Source organism: Lutra lutra, chromosome 17 (assembly GCF_902655055.1).
Source record: "Lutra lutra chromosome 17, mLutLut1.2, whole genome shotgun sequence".
Taxonomy (NCBI): domain Eukaryota; kingdom Metazoa; phylum Chordata; class Mammalia; order Carnivora; family Mustelidae; genus Lutra; species Lutra lutra.
In genome coordinates, this window is record NC_062294.1 from 59,277,461 (window position 1) to 59,297,112 (window position 19,652).

The 19,652-nt window shown below is 47.6% G+C and overlaps 2 protein-coding genes across 2 annotated transcripts; both read left to right on the plus strand.

Annotated features, from left to right (window-relative positions):
• The first annotated feature begins 1,383 nt into the window (after positions 1 to 1,383).
• On the plus strand, positions 1,384 to 3,332 carry ZSCAN4 (zinc finger and SCAN domain containing 4). Its single transcript, XM_047709807.1, has 3 exons — positions 1,384 to 1,779; positions 2,354 to 2,519; positions 2,605 to 3,332. The coding sequence occupies exons 1-3, from the start codon at positions 1,384 to 1,386 to the stop codon at positions 3,330 to 3,332; spliced, it is 1,290 nt and encodes a 429-aa protein (XP_047565763.1).
• Positions 3,333 to 6,783: 3,451 nt separating this feature from the next.
• LOC125088989 (zinc finger protein 154-like) lies at positions 6,784 to 16,819 on the plus strand. Its single transcript, XM_047710691.1, has 3 exons — positions 6,784 to 7,028; positions 9,586 to 9,712; positions 11,027 to 16,819. Exons 1-3 carry the CDS (start codon positions 6,996 to 6,998, stop codon positions 12,433 to 12,435), a joined length of 1,569 nt encoding a protein of 522 aa, XP_047566647.1. The 5' UTR covers positions 6,784 to 6,995; the 3' UTR covers positions 12,436 to 16,819.
• The last annotated feature ends 2,833 nt before the right edge of the window (positions 16,820 to 19,652 follow it).

Consider the following 19,652-nt stretch of genomic DNA (forward strand, 5'->3'; position numbering starts at 1 on the left):
CTCAGGGTCCTGGGATTGAGTCCCGCATCGGGCTCTCTGCTCAGCGGAGAACCTGCTTCCTCCTCTCTCTCTCTCTCTCTCTCTCTCTGCCTGCCTCTCTGCCTACTTGTGATCTCTCTGTGTGAAATAAATAAATAAAATCTTTAAAAAAAAATTCACCTTGCCTAATATTTGTAGAATGTTTCATACTTTCTTGGAAACAAAATCAGGACATGTATAAAATAATGATATTTGAAATATTTTCTTGCCTTTTTTACTGACTAAAGAGTAGTCCAATGTTGCATAGAATTGGCAGTGGTCATCCATCTCTCAGTTTTTTTTTTTTTTAAGATTTTATTTATTTATTTGTCAGAGAGAGAGAGGGAGAGAGAGCGAGCACAGGCAGACAGAATGGCAGGCAGAGGCAGAGGGAGAAGCAGGCTCCCTGACGAGCAAGGAGCCTGATGTGGGACTCGATCCCAGGACACTGGGATCATGATCTGAGCCGAAGGCAGCTGCTTAACCAACTGAGCCACCCAGGTGTCCCCCATCTCTCAGTTTTAAGGGGAAAACATTTAAGGATGAGTTTGGGTGTATTTCGCATACTTTATGACATGAAGGAAGTTCTCATTATCCCCAGTTTACTAATATCTTTTGGTAATGAACACCAACTTTCATTAAACACCTTTAATGTATCCAAGGAGATGATTATATTGTGTTTTTCTAAACTCTATTCATGTGGTAATTGACTTTTTAATTTTAACCCAACTTTTCATTTTGAAAGTAAACCCCAATTGGGGCACCTGAGTGGCTCAGTAGGCTAAATGTTTGCCCTCCACTCAAGTCATGATCCCAGATCAAGCCCCGCATTGGGCTCCCTGCTCAGCGGGAGCCTTTCCTCTCCCCGTGCATGTGCTCTCTCTCAAATAAGTAAATTTTTTAAAAAACTTAAAAAAAGAAGGTAAACCTCACTTGTTTTGTGATTTATTATTTTCTATATATGTCATTGGATTTGATTTGCAAATGTTTTGCTTTCCATTTCTATACCTACCATTTGTGAGAGATCTTGACCTGTAGTGTACCTTTCTTTAATGTACTTATAAACTTTTATTATTAGGGAGTTGCTAAACTCATTAAAAGGGGAGTGTTCCCACTTCTTATGCTCTGGGAATATTTGTGTAAGATTAGCATTCTTTCTTACATGTCTAGTAGAATTTATGCATGAACTTATCTGAAACTGAATTTTTAAAATTATGCCTGTGCTGTAATAGTTCTGTATCTCTTCTATTTCTAGCTTGCACTCTTTAGGTATCGATGAGCTGGTGCAACAGACTTCCGGAGAAAAAAAAAATCAGGAGGAACTGAATATCTGATGTTGAATCTCTCTGAGAATTCCTATTAAGAATGGCTTTAGATCTCAAAACCTCATTTCAGGGAGAACCATCTAGGAATGATCCTGGGTCAGAAAACCTAGAGCATAAACCCTGTCAAGGGCAAGCCATTCAGGAGGAAGAGGAGATCTGTGAGTTCCCGAGGACTCAGCTCAGTTTATTACAAAACAGTAATAACTTATGTGCAAGGCAGGAACTGCAAAATCTCTATAAGTTATTTCACTCATGGCTGCAGCCAGAAAAACACAGCAAGGATGAAATTATTTCTCGTTTGGTCCTGGAACAGTTTATGATCAATGGCCACTGCAGTGACAGGACCATGTTGAAAGAGAAATGGAATGCCAGTGGCAGAAACCTGGAGAAATTCATGGAAGATCTGACTGACGATGGCATGAAGCCACCTGGATTAGTGAGTAGAGGGTTTCAGCTCCTGGCCTGAGGGTCAGAGGTGTGTAAGGATTAAGTACAGCCTGTTGTAATTGCCCGGGAGTAGAGAAGGAAGAGTTATTGTAGACCCACTTACTAGTTCTCACCAAAGAGATCCTTTGCCATGCTAAGTAAGCAAAATGAGAGCAGATGTTTTATAGGCATCTGTTCAGTAGGACATAGAGCCAACATATTAATTGATTTTAACCAGTGAGATGGTAGGAGGACTCACTAAGAAACTGACAGTAGAGCAGAGACCTCAAGAATGGGGAGAAATGCCTTAACACAAGATCATTCTTCCCTCAGAAATCTTGAGTATTCATCTTTTCCCATTGAAAATGACACACTAATTAGAAATCACCATGAACTTTAAGGCCAGCAGGGATAAGGGCAGAATAGTGGATGTGGCAGCATGCGGTAGTGGGATCTTGGGAAAGCCGCACGAGGGAAGGTCTTCTACAAAGGCTTCTGTCACTCAACAGATCCATATACCATAGTGATGAGGGTTTTTGTTTTGTTTTGTTTGGTTTTGTTTTGTTTTGTTTTGTTTTTTATAGGTCCACATCCACATGCAGGGACAAGAAGCCCTCTTTTCTGAGAATATACCCTTAAGAGAAGTCATTGTTTATTTCACGAAACAGTTGTCAGCAGGGACCTCAACAGAAGAGAACATGGGGACACCCTCCTGGACTCCCCAAGATACTTCCCTGGAAAGAGGACAAGGTGAGTGGGGTAAGCCGAGGTACCAGAGGGATTCATGCGGCTCCTACTTGGGCACGACTTCACCGAGTCACTTTATCCCCCACAGGAGAGAAAGCTAAAGAAAATGGTGACAACATTTATCACATAAATGACAGTATTACCAGTCAAAGCAGAGAAATACCTTCCCTGCTCATTATCCAGGAAGAGGACAGTGTTTCTTTGAAGAATCCGCTTAGCTCCAGAAGAGCAGCTCTAGGCACATCCGGGTCCCAGGAAGGGGCCCTGGAAGGACCCTCCTATCAAGATGTCCTTACGGAGGGGGGACCAGGGTTTCTCTCTCAGCCAGTTCAGGTCACCCCTGAGCCTGTTCCTACCCACCAGAGAACTGAGGGGAAATCCCCATGTGGGGGACAGCAAGGAGGACACCATGAAACCCAAAAGTCATACAGATGTGAAAAGTGTCCTAGGTTCTTCAGGTATCTCTCTCAGCTACAAGCCCATCAGAGAAGACATAAGAACGAGAGGACATTTATTTGTGCTGAGTGTGACAAAGGCTTCTTCCAAGCGTCAGACCTACACGTGCATCAGAAGATTCATGCAGGAGAGAAGCCTTTCACGTGCAGCACGTGTGAAAAATCCTTCAGCCACAAAACCAACCTTCTGGCCCATGAGAGAATCCACACAGGAGAGAAGCCCTATGAGTGCTCCCTCTGCCACAGAAGCTACCGCCAGTCGTCGACCTACCACCGCCACCTGAAGACTCACCAGAAGAGGGCCTCCAGAGGGCTTCCTTCCACACCAGGAGCTTCCTCAGGTGCAGCCCCAGTGGAATGATGTAGAAATACGAATGCAGATGCGTGTATTTCCATGGCACTTCCCTGTTTAGAACGTGTCATTTCCTGATTATATTGTCCGTGTACTGTCTTCACTAAAATGTGAGGTGATGGAGGGATTTTTCAAGTTCGTTCACTAGAGTATCTCACGTGCCTAGAAAGGTGGCTTACAGATTTCAGGTAGCCAACAAAGAGTCTGCTGCATGAATGCACGAATGTGTAATGTTGGTGCTTATTCCTAAAACCCAGCAACGTTCAACCATAGGACACAAAGAGCAGCTCCCAGTGGTCAAGGGATGCTTTCCCTCCTGCTCCCCTGTCCTCTGTCCTCACCCTTTGTCTTTACTGGGCCACATGAGCATGAAAAGGTAGAAAGCGGAGGCAGAAACCCAGAAATAGGCCTTATCCTGTAAAAGGGAACCTTTATATTTAAATGTTACATCTCTGTAATACACTGGAAACATTAACAGCTAAAATGGACCTGATATGATTCGTGACCGCAAGTCTCAGAATGCTATTTTATTGATAAACACCATGAAAGGTCAAATGATTTCTGCTCATTTCTTCCAGAGATGGCAGGTGTGGGGGAATGAGGAGCTTATTTGCAGAACTACTTTGAAAGGGCAGTTTGGAGGAAATGGAAAGATTCTGTGCATAGCTGGGGCAACAGCACTTGTGCTGGTTACTTGGAATGTATTTGTGAGTTGGTTTCTGCTAGGAAACTGGGCTCAATGACGCTGACAAACTGGAAGGTACCGTATGAAAATGACTTGAATCACAGAAGGGGGTATTCTATGGGGTAAATTGTGACATTTCTCTCACTGCTTCCATAAGAGGACTATGGGGCTACAGATAATGCTCACTGTGTGGAGAGGAACATTTATTTGTCCTCTTTCCTGGTTTGTCTCCAGGGGTTTGCTACTGTGAACATTCTTGCACATACCTCTTGGTACAAGGGAAAGCTTTTGTTTGGAAAAACCTCTGTGAGGCAGGTTGTGAAATAACAGAAAATATATATGTCGGTCTCTGTCCCTAGTTCCAGGCACAGAGCTCCTAAAGCCCTTGTAATTTCTTAAGTAATGAGAGCAATAGAAACATCTTTTGTTGTAATACTTGGTCTTCTAACTGGATCCTTGTACAGAACCCCTAAGTCATCTGGAATTTCCTGGGTGATAGGAATGTCTTCCATTTCAGTGAGGCAGTTCCTGGATAGCTTCAGGATGGGGACTGGTCCCAGGAAGACCAAATCATGAGCTTAGAACTTTCAGCCCCACCCTCCATGAAGTGGAGAGGAGCTAGAGATTGGGTTAATGAGCAGTCATACCACACAGAGTTTGGAGAACTTGGTGAACAACCACATGCCAAGATAGTGACACACCCCCAACTCCATGGGGACAGAAGCTCCTGCACTGGGGACCCTTTCAGACCTCACCACAGCCTGGCAACACAAATGCACAAATACAGAGACTCGTGAGACAGGCATGCAATATGGATGCCCAAACAACACACAGAATTGCAGTCTCCAAGGACCAAGTGTGATGAGAGGAATGGGTGTGGAGATAGTCTGGCCTGGAGAAAACAACCTATCCCATCTCTGCATATTTGATGATGGGCTGGTGGGAGTCAGAGCAGAAAGTTGGGTGCATACCTTAGTACAACCTGGAGGCTCAGGCAGTTTAAACATTGACAGGTGGGCGGGGGCAAGTTGGAGCCTAGAAGTCTTTACACAGAAATGCTTGTCTCCAGGGCCGAGAAGCCTGTCTGATTGGGAGAGGAAGGTGAGAGGTTTACGGGCTTTATGGGAGCAATGGAAAATTTCTAGCAGGTTAGCAGCCATTGTTGGAACAATTTACAATTTTCCAGGAATGGTGAGGAAGAGCTGTAAGCACTAAGGTCTCCTGCAATAGCTGCCGGCAGGGACATGTGAGGGTCTCAGTGGCTACTCTCAGTCCTTCAGGGCCTCACACTGTAATAGTGACAGTGATAGCTGGGTGACAGCTTAGTATGGGGGCATAGAGTGGAGGGGCCACCCAGGAACCATATTTAGGCTTCCTCCTTCCGTGGGGAGGAACTATTGCCAATAGTAGTGAGGGAACAGATGGTCTAAGGTGACACTGATGATGTGGAGAGCCTCAGGTGGAGATGTTGGTGTGGGGTTACTTGGTGGTCCCAGGCTCCATAGACAATCTGGCAGGTGAGGTGTTTGGGAATCCTAGCCCAAGTCCCGGGAAATTTCCGCTGGAGAAGAACAGAAGGGAGCAAGGTGAGTGGGTCCATGGCGGTGTAACCTGTCTCCAGCTCAGCGGTGTAACCGCTGAGCAACCTTGTGGAAGTCCCTTACCCTCTTTGAGAGATAGATCCCTCCTTTGAAAATTGGAATCATAGTCCGTCCACACTGTCTGGTTTTGGGGCTGTTGAATGAGATAATCCTCAAGAGAGCCCATCAGCATTAGGTTTTCATGAAAAGAGTGGGGGCCCTCAGAAAAGGGGAAGTGTGCATGTGTCTGTAGAGTGCCCTCTACAGGGAGGGAGACCATATTAGGACAAGGCTGCCTCTGTCGTGGGGACATCAGAGTCTGGGATAGTACTTGGTCCTGTTTGAATCAGCCACACATTTCCTAGGCAGCATATGCTGATTAACAATCAGAGGCAGAGATGATTATGAAGTAGGACAGGAAGGGACTGTGGCTGTGGGAGTGCTGTTGTGACAGGTGTGGCAGGAAAAGTGATGTGCACGTGGGGAGGGAGTGTGAACTCCCGTCCAAGGGCCCTCAGTGCCATCACAGTGAGGGTGAGCCCCCGGGTATGGTGGTGTCTGGGAAAGGCGATCTGGAAAACCCCAGGAACACTGCCTGGAAAGCGGGGTGGGGGGTGGGGGTGTTGTGGCCTTGCGCAGAAGGTCCAGAGCTTAAGTGCCATCGGTCTGTCCACCTGCCTGTTGCTAAGGGGTGACACAGCAGTCAGTGTACCATTATGAGACACTAATTGAAAAAAGATAATGTTTATTAGCTTCCACTAGGCGTGGACATATCAGTATCTGACGGACTCTATGAATGATGTGTCTGTTTGGTTTGTGGCCTTTGGGAAGATCCAGAGCGACATCCTCAGCCTCCAGGATTATGCTGACTTCGCTGGGTCCGAAATGTCTGCACACACTTGGGTGGTCGGCTGCAGAGAGAACTGCAAAGAAACACGATCACGTGCTCTCAAAAAAAAAAAAAAAAAAAAAGCGAAGCCGCACATCGGCCTTTTCCCAACACCACTCCCACCAGACAGAGCCTTCGCCGCAGGACGTCGCCGACTCTCCGACTCCCAGCCGCAGAGCCGTGGGGACTACTCCGCCCAGAATGCCCGGGGCTGAGCGACAGCGTCGCTGTCCAATGAGCGCTTCAGAAGGGCTCTTCCGCGCGTGCCCCTACCGCGCGGGTGGGACTTCCGGCTGTTTCCGCACAGTGGCCATGATAGCTGCTGTCGGTTTTGCGCGCCCGGTGAGGGTCTGGCTTTCTGCGTCCATACTGACTTAACGCGACCGAGAAGCGGCGAGAGGAGGCCCTGTCCGCGCTGCACGCTCGCGGATCCACAACTCGGCAACGCGGCCCGGGCAGCCCCTCGCCGGGGCGGAGACCGGGACCACCGGCCCGGTGCTCTCCGCCCACCGAGCCCGATGGCGGCGGCCGCGCCCAGGGACCCGGCTCCGGTAAGCGCTCGTTCCCTGGGCCCTCCCCGCCGCCCCCCACCCAGACCCCGAAGGCCCGAGCGTAGGGCGCCTTCTCGCGGCCCTGCGGCCCAGGCCCCGGTGTCCGGGAGAGGGAGTCGGGGGTGTCCGGGCGTGTGTGTGAGCGCCGGCGGGCTGCGCGCGGGAGCGGGCTCCGGTGGGGGGCACGTTGTGAGGGGCGATGTTGAGCCCTGAGGCGCGGAGCTTGAGCTGCTGCCTTCCTGGTCTTCAGGGCCGGGCAAGGGTACAGGGAACTTTGAGCCGGTGAACCCTGGGTCTTGTTGGTCTAAGGCTGGGCTCTCCCCAGTTCCCGCCGCATCAGAGGCGCTTACAGAGGCAGCACAAACGAGTGGGAGGTGGCCTGACCCGACCCCCACCCGCCTGTCTTCTGCACTGTTGTGTCCCGGGATCTTAAGTGCCATTCCCCAAGTTTTGAGTCTGGGGACCCTGGGGAAACCCCAGGCCCGCGTCAGGAGTTCTGTGAAGGGGTTTCCGTTTCCGGCAACCAGTGTGCGTGCAAGGCTATGCGGGGACTGGTAGCGGAGTGTGCGCACGCCCGAGTTAACACTCAGCTGCACCTGTTCGGAACGCACCGTTCTGTTTTTTGGCGGGTGAGAGCAAAGAGCAGGGGACAGCAGTCGGGCCTGGAGTGACTGCCTGAGAAGTTGGGCGTGTCCTCTGGTGGTCCTGCGAGGCTTGGGTGTGCGCAGCTACCTGATGTTACCAAGGTCTTCATAGGATCCATCCCGCTGTGGCATGGAGTGTAGACTTCGGGCTGCGGGAGGAGGCAGGAAGATCGGGGTGGAAGCTGCTGTCAGAGTTTAGGTGAGGGTTACTGGCCCAGAGTGCTGGCTTAGGTGTTATTGGATTCTGGATATGTGTTTTGAAAAAGTGACCACTGATTTGCTAATGTGGACCAAGACAGGGTGAAAGGGAGGCTTCAGGGATATCTGTAGGGTTTTTGTATCTGCAGCTGTAAGAATGGAAGCTCCATTGACTGAGATGAGGGAGTTGGTACTGTGAGTGATGTTGGTGGGAGATGTTCTGGAGAGCTCTGAGTGGATGCGTTGAGTGAGCAGCCAGACACACCAGTCTGGAACTCTCCGGAGCGGTTCAGAAGGGAAACATCTAAAAACATCATGGCTATTGTGTGGGCCCAGGTGAGTGAGCTGTGGGTCCCAGTTGTGAGAAGTTGTGAGTCTTCTGGTTGTGGTGGTAAAGGTGTTACGGTGCCAGGAAGTTGGGGGAGGAAGGAGGACCAAGACTGGATACTTAGAAGATGGTATGACTTCAGAGAGGGATGTGAGTGGCTATGAAGGGAGAGTGCGTCAGGAATAGGATACTTGGGCAGGTGGCCAAGGTTTTCAGTGGAAGAGTAGACATAAGAGGGACACAGAAGCTCAGAGGACGTAATGACACTTGGGCCTGTGCTGCTGGTGCTTCTCCAATTTGAACTCCATCAGGGTTTTGTGAGGAGTGGTAGGGCTTGGGGTGTCTCATCCTGGAGGAATAAGGTCACTGTGTATGTGCTGATGTGATCATCTGTGAGAGTCACTAAGCCTAGGGTAGGCCACCAAGGAGCCTTGCTTTGGAAGAGGGTTGGATGGACAGAGGAAGATGGTGATTGCTGAGTGGTCACGTGCTGCACAGGTGGAGGAGGACCTTGTCTGGTGCAAGATGCAGTAACTCAAGGCCTGGGTGTAAGTTCTCCTCCCCACTCTTCTGCTGTTGGGAAGGCCTCCTACTAATTAAACAACCTTTTCATCAAAGGTGCGTTTCCTGCTTATCCCTTTGGATGGGTTTCAGTGCCCTGCCAGCCCATGGAGTTACTCAGACAAGCCAGTCCCATCCTCTTACAGGAACCTCACCCTCTTCATCCTATGAAGCCTGCATTCCACAGCTCCTGGTTATTCACTCTTTTTCAGAGTGCCACCCCATGTGGGCCTGTGTGGGTGTGGTGTCCCTCTCCCAGGCTGTGAATATCTGTGATTACTAAAATGTTGTCCATCTCCTCTGTCCGTGGTCAGGTGTCATGTGTTGACCATCCCCATAACCCTAAGGTGGGACTCCTGCCCTCAGCAGTGGGGTGAAGAGGAGGTGATAAAAATACCAGTGACTTGCGGGGGAGCCCAGGGAGATTTCTGTGGTGTGGGACAATGAGGTGTGGTGACCATAGGCATGTGGCTGTGGAATTTAGGCTCGAGAACGATGTGTACTTGGGGAGGGAGTATGCCTCATTGATGCCAGGGCCCTGGTTTTCAGCAGAATAACCTAGATGGCCAGGAGGATCCCTCTGTGCCAGGTCCACAACTTAGACATTCACTCGTCTACCTGTGTCTTCTTGTGTCATCAGGACCCTCTAATCAGTGGGCCCACGAGGAGACAGTGGCATCACAGCCCCCAGGCACTGGGGTGTGGTTTTTCCTCTCAGTTGGGATGATCGGGGGAGGATGGGCATAGGGTAGATGTGGGTGGGAAAAGGGATATGGGTTCTTGGGAGAGGATCTTTCTGTGGTTTCATCTGTCCCCATCCTGCCAGGGCAGGGTGACCTTTGAAGACGTGGCTGTGTACTTCTCCTGGGAGGAATGGGGTCTCCTTGATGAGGCTCAGAGATGTCTGTACCAGGATGTGATGCTGGAGAACTTGGCACTTATAACCTCCTTGGGTAAGACACTCAACCCCATCCCTGTGGCCTGAGCTAGTCTCTGACCTTCCCTTGGTCCCCAGGAGCAGTCTATCTTGACATAGGGACCATGAACCACTGGTTCCTTCCCCAGTTCCAGGGGTAGTTGCTGTGGTTGGTAAGGCTGAGGTCAGTGCACCACCCTTCTTCCTTGAACAGCCCCAGCAGCAGCTTTCCTGCTGAATTTCAGGGAAGGAATCAGGGTCAGGAATCTTGCAGTGAACCCAATGGATATCCCCTTATTTGCCCTTTCCCTGACTGGGTGACTTTGTCTCGTTGCAAGATACCTGCATGCTCCATGTCTGTTTCCTTTCTCTGCTGAGGCTTCCTCTTGCCTCCCTGTGCCAGGACTTTGCTGTCTCTGACAAAATTATTATGTCTATGGACCATGGGCTATTCTCATGAAACTCTCCTTCAGACTTCTTTGGGGACTATTTAGTTCTCTTTGCCATGGGCTGTTGTGTGCTGAGTTGTTCTGGGATACCGATGGCTACTCAACTGTCTTTTCCTTAGAATTTGTATTATGAAGTTGTTGTGGGCTTGCTGATTGTGGGAGTGGGGTTGGATTGGAGACCCCAGGGTGGTTCATGGTAGGTACATTGACGCACACACAACACAAAGGCTGCAGAGTGGTACCTGGAGGAGACGATGTCAGTGCTGTATTCACATTAGACCAGAAGCCTATTTGTTTGACTAGTATTCTGATGCCAGGGGCCACATTTCATTTCTGTCTTTTCTTCCCTTTTCTTGGCACTTTGCCGATTTGTCAACTCTGTTACTTGCTTCTAATTTTCCTTCTGGTGTGGGGTTAACCTCGCATTTCTGAGATCCCTAGCCCACTTATTTTCTCACCAGGCCATCTGCAGCACTTTGCACACTGGCTGCTGTTGCACCATGAGGTGTGCCCGTGTAAGGAGTTCAGAACACCTCCTGCCAGGTTACAGTCCTATTTCCTTGGGACTTGACACACCCTTCTGCACGGAATAGGTGTGTCAGCAGGAGATAGGTTGCTTTGGAAAGTTGTTGGCAGAAGAATAAATTGCAGACCACTTCTGTCCTCTGGGTCACACAGTGCATGCTTGCCTCCTTCTCCTCATGAGGCCTCTCCCATTCTCTGCTCTTTGGAGCCTGCTACTGCTGAGCAGCCCCATCTTCCACCTGAGCCATCTCCCTGGTCCTGCAAACCATCCCAAGCACTGGTTCCTGGGTCTGCTAGACACACATCTGGAGCTTGCACAGTAGCTGCCCCCTCCCACCACAGGCAGTGTGCACTTCACCAGCATTTCTTGCTTTCAGGCTGCAGGCAGGGAGCAGAGGATGACCAGGCACCTGAGCAGAGCGTTTCTGTACAAAGAGCGTCACAGGTCAGGACTTTCTGGACAGTTGTGTCTCCCCAGAAGGCCCATCCTCGTGAGGTGTGTGGCCAGGACTTGAGAGACCTTTTGCTGTCCAGTGAGCACCAGGCAACACTTTGTGGACAGAATCTCTACAGTATTGGGGCACACAAGGGACAGTTGTATTTCGATGCAGACCTTCCGCACCAGGAGCCGCACACTGGAGAGAAATGCTTCAGAAGCAACACGGGCAGAGCCTCTTTTGTGAAGGACTACAAATTCTGTGTGTTAGGGAAACCCTTTTCCTGTGGGGAGGTGACATCTTGGCCTGTGAGGGACATCTTGGCCACCTCGAGATTCCCCCAGCATCAGGCCCCACCCAGCAGGGAGACGTCATACAGGAGGACTGAGTATGGGGCGTCCTCCCATGGAAGGAAACTGCAACGCAGCTGGGCAGAAGGTATGAAGGACTTCAGTTGCAAACACACACTTGCTCATCACCAGAGAGACCTCACTAGAGAAAGATGCTTCATGTGCAGTGAATGTGGGAAATCTTTTAGCAAGAGCTACAGCCTCAGGGACCACTGGAGAGTGCACACTGGGGAAAAGCCTTACGAGTGTGGGGAATGTGGGAGGTCGTTTCGGCAGAGCTCTAGCCTCATTCGGCACCGGAGAGTTCACACTGGAGCAAGGCCTCATGAGTGTGACGAATGTGGCAAATTATTTGGCAACAAGTCTAACCTCATTAAACATCGGAGAATTCACACTGGAGAACGGCCGTATGAATGTAGTGAATGTGGGAAATCCTTCAGCGAAAGCTCTGCACTCCTTCAACACCGCAGTGTTCACACGGGAGAAAGGCCTTATGAGTGCAGCGAGTGTGGAAAATTCTTTTCCTACCACTCCAGTCTCATAAAACACCAGAGAGTTCACTCAGGATCAAGGCCCTATGAGTGCAGTGAATGTGGAAAATCCTTTACTCAAAACTCCAGCCTCATCGAACACCGTAGAGTTCATAGTGGAGAAAGGCCTTATAAGTGCAGCGAATGTGAGAAATCTTTTAGCCAAAGTTCTGCACTGCTTCAACATCGGAGAGTTCACACTGGAGAAAGGCCTTATGAGTGCAGTGAATGTGGGAAATTCTTTACTTACAGTTCTAGTCTTCTCAGACACCAGAGAGTACACACTGGATCAAGGCCTTATGAGTGCACTGAGTGTGGGATATCCTTCACTCAAAACTCCAGTCTCATTAAGCACAGGAGAATTCATACTGGAGAAAGACCTTACGAGTGCAGGGAGTGTGGGAAATCCTTTAGCCATAGTTCTAGCCTCATTAAGCACAGAAAAGTACACGCTGGAGAAAGGCTTTAGGAGGACAGTGACTTTGAAACATTCATCCGGGTCTTCCATTTCAGTGACCATTCAGATATTCACGCTGAAACGGCTCTATGAGTATCTGAATGTGGGATATTCTTTACCTATGAGTCCTAACTCCTAAAACATGACAGTGTCCCCCTCGATGAAGGCCCATGAGTGTGGAGAATGGAAAATGGCTAACCAAAGGCTAACCTCACCACACTCCAGAGAACTCACAGTCATGAAAGCCCTTACAAAAGCCTTGAAAATGAGAAAGCCTTCTATTGAAGGACTTGACGTCATAGGAGTTCACAAATTTCAAATGGGACAACTACCTTAACTGTGCAGGTATTTATTTGATGAGAGTAACAGCACTGGAGGAAATCCCTCATGAAGGTGCCATTTGCCTGTGTTGACGTTCATATATTCAAACATCGACATAAATCCCAGGTATGTAGCAGCTGCACTGCAGTCTTTGAACCTGCCCAGGGCCGTATCCCAGTGTCAGGGCAATTGCTGGAGGACTAATCAGCAGCCCGAGCACTTACTCCTTCCCCATTTTTCTTCTCTGAGGAGAGGGCATGGATCTCACCCAGTTTTGTCCTAGAGGACTGTTGGTGATTTGAAAAGGAGGATGGCGTATCAGGGATGTATCATCCTTGTGAAACTCTGAAGGCATTTCCCCAGCCTCCAAATCACCAACCCAGGAACAGTCTGCCTCCCATTGCTCTTGCTGTATGACAATAAAGATCATATTTTTTAAGCCACCATTAATCTTTTTTTTTTTTTTAAAGATTTTATTTATTTATTTGACAGAAATCACAAGTAGGCAGAGAGGCAGGCAGAGAGAGAGAGGGAGAAGCAGGCTTCCCACCGAGCAGAGAGCCCGATGCGGGGCTCGATCCCAGGACCCTGGGATCATGACCCGAGCCGAAGGCAGAGGCTTTAACCCACTGAGCCACCCAGGCGCCCCAAGCCACCATTAATCTTGGGGATTCTGTTCACTCTGTGTGTGTTGAAATTAACTGTGTTTGCGGGCATGAAGGGGTGAAGAGAGTTGTGTGCCTCAGAGGGGACTGTATGATGGCAGAAGACAGCTCCGCAGCTTTGACCTAGTTTGCATGGCTGCTCCAAGGCTTTAAGGAAAGACTGCAGGGCTCCGTGGTCCTGAGTTATAGCTGGATGCCAGGATGTTTTGTGGGGTCACCCTGAAGTGGGGGCTGTTGTTGGTTGTTGTTTCACAGCCTTTAGTGCTTTTGAGCAAATGGTCTTGTTCTCTTATTCACAGGGGCTATTGATGGTGAAGGAGGTCTATTCTCCAGGCCCAGCAGCAGCGCCAGGGGCCTTGATCCCCTGAATTCTGTAGCGTAATGTCACTGATTTTAAGATTATAAAGACTAGGGACACCTGGGTGGCTCAGTTGGTTAAGTGGCTGCTTTTGGCTCAGGTCATGACCCCAGCGTCCTGGGATCGAGTCCCACATCGGGCTCCTTGGTGGGGAGCTTGGTGGGGAGCCTGCTTCTCCCTCAGCCTCTGCCTGCCATTCTGTTGCCTGTGCAGGCTCATTCTCTCTCTCGGACAAAAGAATAAATAAAATCTTAAAAAAAAAAAAGATTATAAGGACCAGGGGAATGACCGTTGGTCCAGAAACACTGGATTAATAGAGAGTGCAGGAGACCAATAAACAGGTTGCAGTGTACCTGTTTGGGAAGGGCATGCACAGAGTTTAGGTGGGAGGACTGTGAAGGATGAGCGGGTAGAGAAATTCTCAGGACCCCCAGATGGATGTATCTTGTGTAGGGCCTGTCAGGAGAAAGTACACTACTAGGTTTTGTGGATTCCTTGGTCCCTCTGGGTTGTCCACCAAAGGTCATGGTTGTGCATGGCAGCGAAGCAAGGACAGAGACGGGAGAGATCTCTTGGTGCAGCCATGAGGTCTTTGTGACTCAGCCAGTATCCATGTTGAATGAACTGGGAATGCCTTCATTGCTCACCTGTTTGTACAGATGTCTTCTGATGAGGAGAAAGATGGTGGAGTCCGTATGGTGGCCAGACCTAATCTTCTAAAGCGTAGAGAACCCAACTTAATTTGAACCGTGTTGTTAAGTTTCGGTAAGGTACAAATGACATGCAATGTCCATCATTAAATTGTGCAGTTTGACACTGACTTTCACATAAGCCCATGAGGCCATCAGTCATGATAATAAAGTTTTCCATCACCCCCACTTTTCCTTTGTGTTCTTTAATAATCTGTCCTCGAGGCGGCCATTGACTTTTCGTCATAATCAATGAGTTTGCACTTTCTAGAATTTGTATGATTGAAGTTGTGAAGTGTTGTGTCCTCCTTTTCCTTGGGTCCCCTCGTGAGACGCATTTATTTTACAGTTCATCAGTGGTGCTTACACGAACAGTTCACTGTATCTATGAGATATCCATATAGCACTATTTATTTACTTATTCATCTGTTCATGGATATTTTACGTGTTTCCACTTTTGTGGGCTGCAAGTCAGTCTACTGCAGAAGGGGCGCCTGGGTGTCTCAGTCGGTTCCAAGTTCCGACTGCTGGTTTGGGCTCAGGTCACGATCTCATGGTTGAGACTGAACCCAGTGAGCCTGGTGTTGGGCTCCGCCCTGAGCGTGGAGCCTGCTTAAGATTCTCTCTCTCACTCCCTCCCCTCTGCCCCAGCCTCCCTCACCCCCACTGCCCGCCCCCCACCCTGCTTTCCCACGTGCAGTGGTGCTTTCTTGCCCCTAAGTAAACAACTATTTTAACATATGACAAATGTTATTAATGCTCCATTTTCTCAATTTGACTCACAAATGTTGTTTCTTAAGCCATGTGTATTGCAGTTAAGATCCAGACTGTTTCCCAACGCCCTACAGTAGCTGTCTCGCATGTCTGTTAACCCACGGGTCCCACTTGCCTTGCTACTGTTGGCTGAGGCCCTTGTTCATTAGAGCTTGCCGCGTCCTGGGCGCTGCTTATCGAGTCTCGGAGGCTGTCCAGCTGACCACCCGCGCCCACAATCCTGCACACTAGCTAGTGAGGAGACAGGTGATGAGGTTTGTCCCCGCAGGCGTGTGTGGTGGTGACTGTCGGGATGTGGGACAGAATCTTCCTCTCCCCCGTGGGTCCTCTCCACACTTCACTATTTGAGACGTGTGCTCACCAGCACCACCATGCAGTTAATTCTGCCTCTGACCACCCGGAGACAGCATCCCATCGCACGGGGTAAAAGGCTCAGTCCCACAGGAAGACTGTCCCCTTCGCATGCCAGGCACAAATCCAGGTTGCCCCCTGTGCCTCAGACTGACTGGCTATAAACCAGAGGCTCCCAACCCTTGCTCTCACTCCATTACCTTGCTGGGGTGGTTCACGGAACCCTGGGGAAGTACGTTCACAGGCCGATGAAGAACAACATGGGGTGAGGTGCAGAAGGGCCTCCGGTGCAAGAGCTTCTGTCCTCAGGGAACCTCAGTGTGCCACCCCCAGGCGTGTTCACAGACCTGGGGGCTCCTCAGCTGTCCGTGTTCGGGAGTATTTACAGAGCTTTCAGCTCCAGCTCCAGCCCCTTCCTGGAGGCCAGTGGGTGGGGCTGTGAGTTCCAAGCCTCTAATCCCCGCCCTTTCTGATGGCCACGCCCCACGCTGATTCTGCTTAGGACCCGCACCCTAACACACCTCTTTAGCATAAATTCAGGTGGGCTCCAAAGGGGGCTCCTTAGGAATGACACAAGGTACTCCTATCACTCAGGAGATAACAAGGGTTGTAGGCGCTCTGTGCCAGCAACAGGGCACCAGGGACCAAGACCCGATAGATTTCTTACACCACATTATTGAATAGATATTAAGCCGGAATGTGATGTGCACCAGAAATCAGCTAAGAAATTACAAAGACTTCCATGAAAAAATCTCACCGTGTCATACAAAAAGCAGATAGAACCCATTACATACATATTTAGAAGAGAAATAGACCGTGTTCTCAAGTAAGTTCACTTGAGAGCATCATCTTCACACAAAGTTCATCCTAACTTCATGTTTGTAATTGGGGTGACCATGTATGTTAGTTTATTCACCTTATTCAAAGGAAAAAGAAACTTACTTGCATGACAGCAAGTACTTTCTGGAATTAACACAGGTCATGAACACAGGAGTAAGGGAGCCCTAGTGGCCAAAGGCCTGTGTAGTCTTCAAAGGGATTAGGAGGTGCTTATAATTTCTCTAAACTAAATGTTGTGAGAAAAGGGAGGGGGAGAGTCTCTCCTCTTAATCAACAAGGAGAATTGAGACTCTCATTTTTAATCTGCATTTCACATAGCTGAAAACACAGAGGACACCTGACATTCTGCCAACTGATGGATCTACCTAAGAAGATACCCTACTGAAATAATCTCTCAGGTAAGCAACTTGGGAGTCTAAATTGCATTAGGAAGCCTATTTGGAAGAAGCATAAAATGAGGGCCACTGGTTAACCAGAATTTTTCCTTTTCGTCCTGTGTATAAACAGTATTTGCAGGTTCCACTTAGGAACTCTGGCATTAAGTACTTTATTATAAGCTCAAAAGTCCTCCCTGGTATTTCATTTTCAACTCTGTCTCTCTTTATCCTATTCGTAGACCTCCTGTCCTTAGTTTCCCTCAATCTGCAGAATTCTGAGCTGGCCAAAATTCTTAAGTGTCACTTGAGTATATACCTTTGTGCAGGAGACACGTATCTGGAGAATAGACACTCAACTTGGTTTTGTTAAAAATCTGTGGCATCGTCAAAGATTTCTCAAATTCCACAATGGAGAAGAAAAACTTGTTGAATCATTCATTCGTGTCTTCTGCATACACATACAGGAATCCCTCTCCATCTTTGATTGCACCAAGAGATGCAAAAACATGATTGGAACAAGTCTAAAGACCTAGTCTGGAAAAGATTTGAAAGTTAATGAAAACTTAAGGCCTAAGATCAAATGAAAAATAAAACTCATTTCAAGTCTCCTTATTGATCTATGAAGAAGGGCCTGTCTTAACACAGTATAAAGAAAGTTAACTACTAAGTTTCTAATGCTTTACAAGGGATGAGCTCTTTACGCTGCCAAAGATATCAGGCTCACAGTTATTTTACAGAAAAAATTGTCAAGCTGTGATTCTGAATCATCGCCTGACTTCTAGATCATCAGATAAACACCACCTCTTCTCAGGCACTATCCTCTTTGCAATATTCTTCCTGACACTCTACACTTAGCAAATGTTTTCTTCATCCTCAGACTAGTTCTTCTTGTACTTTATCACATACACCTAGTTGACCTTCCAGAATTTATAGTAACTTAAATTGTGTAGTAATTTGTATAGATATAGGTTTATAGACTGTATTGGATAGTACACAAATTTAGCTTATTTTTTTAAAGATTTTATTTATTTGACAGAGAGGGAGGAAACACAGGCAGGGGGAATGGGGGAGGGAGAAGCAGGAGAGGGAGAAGCAGGCTCCCTGTTGAGCAAGGAGCCCAGCTTGGGGCTCGATCTCAGGGCCCTAGGATCATGACCTGAGCTGAAGGCAGATGCTTAACGACTGAGCCACCCAGGCCCACCCAAATTTAGCTTTTTAAAAAAATTCTGCCAAAGCTACAAGGCATGCAGGGAAGACTTTTTTTTTTTCTTTCAGGGAAGATTTTTAGAAGGTGAGCATATTAAATGGAATCAAGAGATTCAGTCAGCCAAATAGAGGATGTGGCAAATCTTAATGGACAAAATGCTTATAACTTTACCCAATAAATAATAAAGAAGTGACTTCCTTATTGCTCACAGTAGCCACGGTGGCTACAAGTTTACTGCAGTGGGCTTTAGGTGCTCTCCACCTGTGGCTTGGTGAAGGCTGTAGCTCCTGTGTGACACAGTGGAGACCATGGAAAAAGGCTAGTTATCATCACACCTTCTGGATTCCAGGATACATGTTTCTTTGAATGTAATGAAATTCTACATTTTTGTGAGTGGGATTCCAGAAGCAACCGGTATAACTTTAGTAAATTGTACTGACTGGTGAAGCTGAGTTAGCAGGAAATCCAGAAGGCTTTATTAGAACACTGGCAATATTTCAATCCATCAAGATGGACTGTCTACTTTCTCTGATGGTCCTGAAAATAATTATGAAAAAACAATGGCTATCCTGCAAATTAAAGCTGGACTATAGTTAAAAGAACTGGTACGATTAATGTGTGCCAGATGGTCCCTGGTAGCAGTATCTGAGCCTTGATAAGGCACTTACTGATCAGTCTTCCAAAGGAACTCATAACAAATAACCTTTTATTTCTCCAAACACGAAATGTGTTGTCTTCAGAGGAAAATACGTTAATAAACATAATCTGTATTCTTGCTCTGAGATGAAAGGAAAGATCCTCTTCAATTGCTGTTTCTCAGTGTTCAGATTAAGGTTTTTGCATGATTTCAATCTTTTATTTTTCCGTTACCTGTATCGAAGTATAATTGGCAAATGAAACTGTAATACAGTTAAAGTGATGATTTCATATATGTATACACTGACAAGGGAAGATTAAGACTTTTAATTTGGGGACTTCAGCTTTGTATTAAGAAAGTTAAAAAAAATTTTTAAATGCGGAGAAATTGGGATTTGTAAACTTCTGAAGAAGTAACTTTAAGGGGCACCTGGGTGGCTCAGTGGGTTAATGCTTCTGCCTTCATTTCAGGTCATGATCTCAGGGTCCTGGGATAGAGTCCCACATGGGGCTCCCTGCTCAGCGGGGAGCCTGCTTTCCCCTCTTTCTCTGCCTGCTGCTCTACTTGTGATCTCTCTCTCTCTCTCTGCCAAATAAATAAATTTAAAAATCTTAAAAAAAAAAAGTAGTAACTTTGAAACATTCATGTTTTATTTGACAAATGGAAGCAGAGAAGTCTGAGTTAAGTACCAGAAGGTACAGTTGATTCATATGTTTGTACTGTAGACAGACATCTGCACTATTCAAGGGCAACTCGGGATTTGAAATTACAGAAGAAATATTGAACTATATAAAATTATTAACACCTTAATTTATTTTTCAGTGAACAAAATAAAAGAGGTAAGGTGAATACTCAAAAGACACATGTATTAAAAGCCATACGATTGGTTTGATTGCATTCAATCTGCCTTCAGTAGCTAATTCAATCAATAAAATTTAGCATAACATATTTAAATTTTTTGGTATGTATTCAAGTTATCAGAGTTATGAAAGTCCTGATATTTTTGAAAT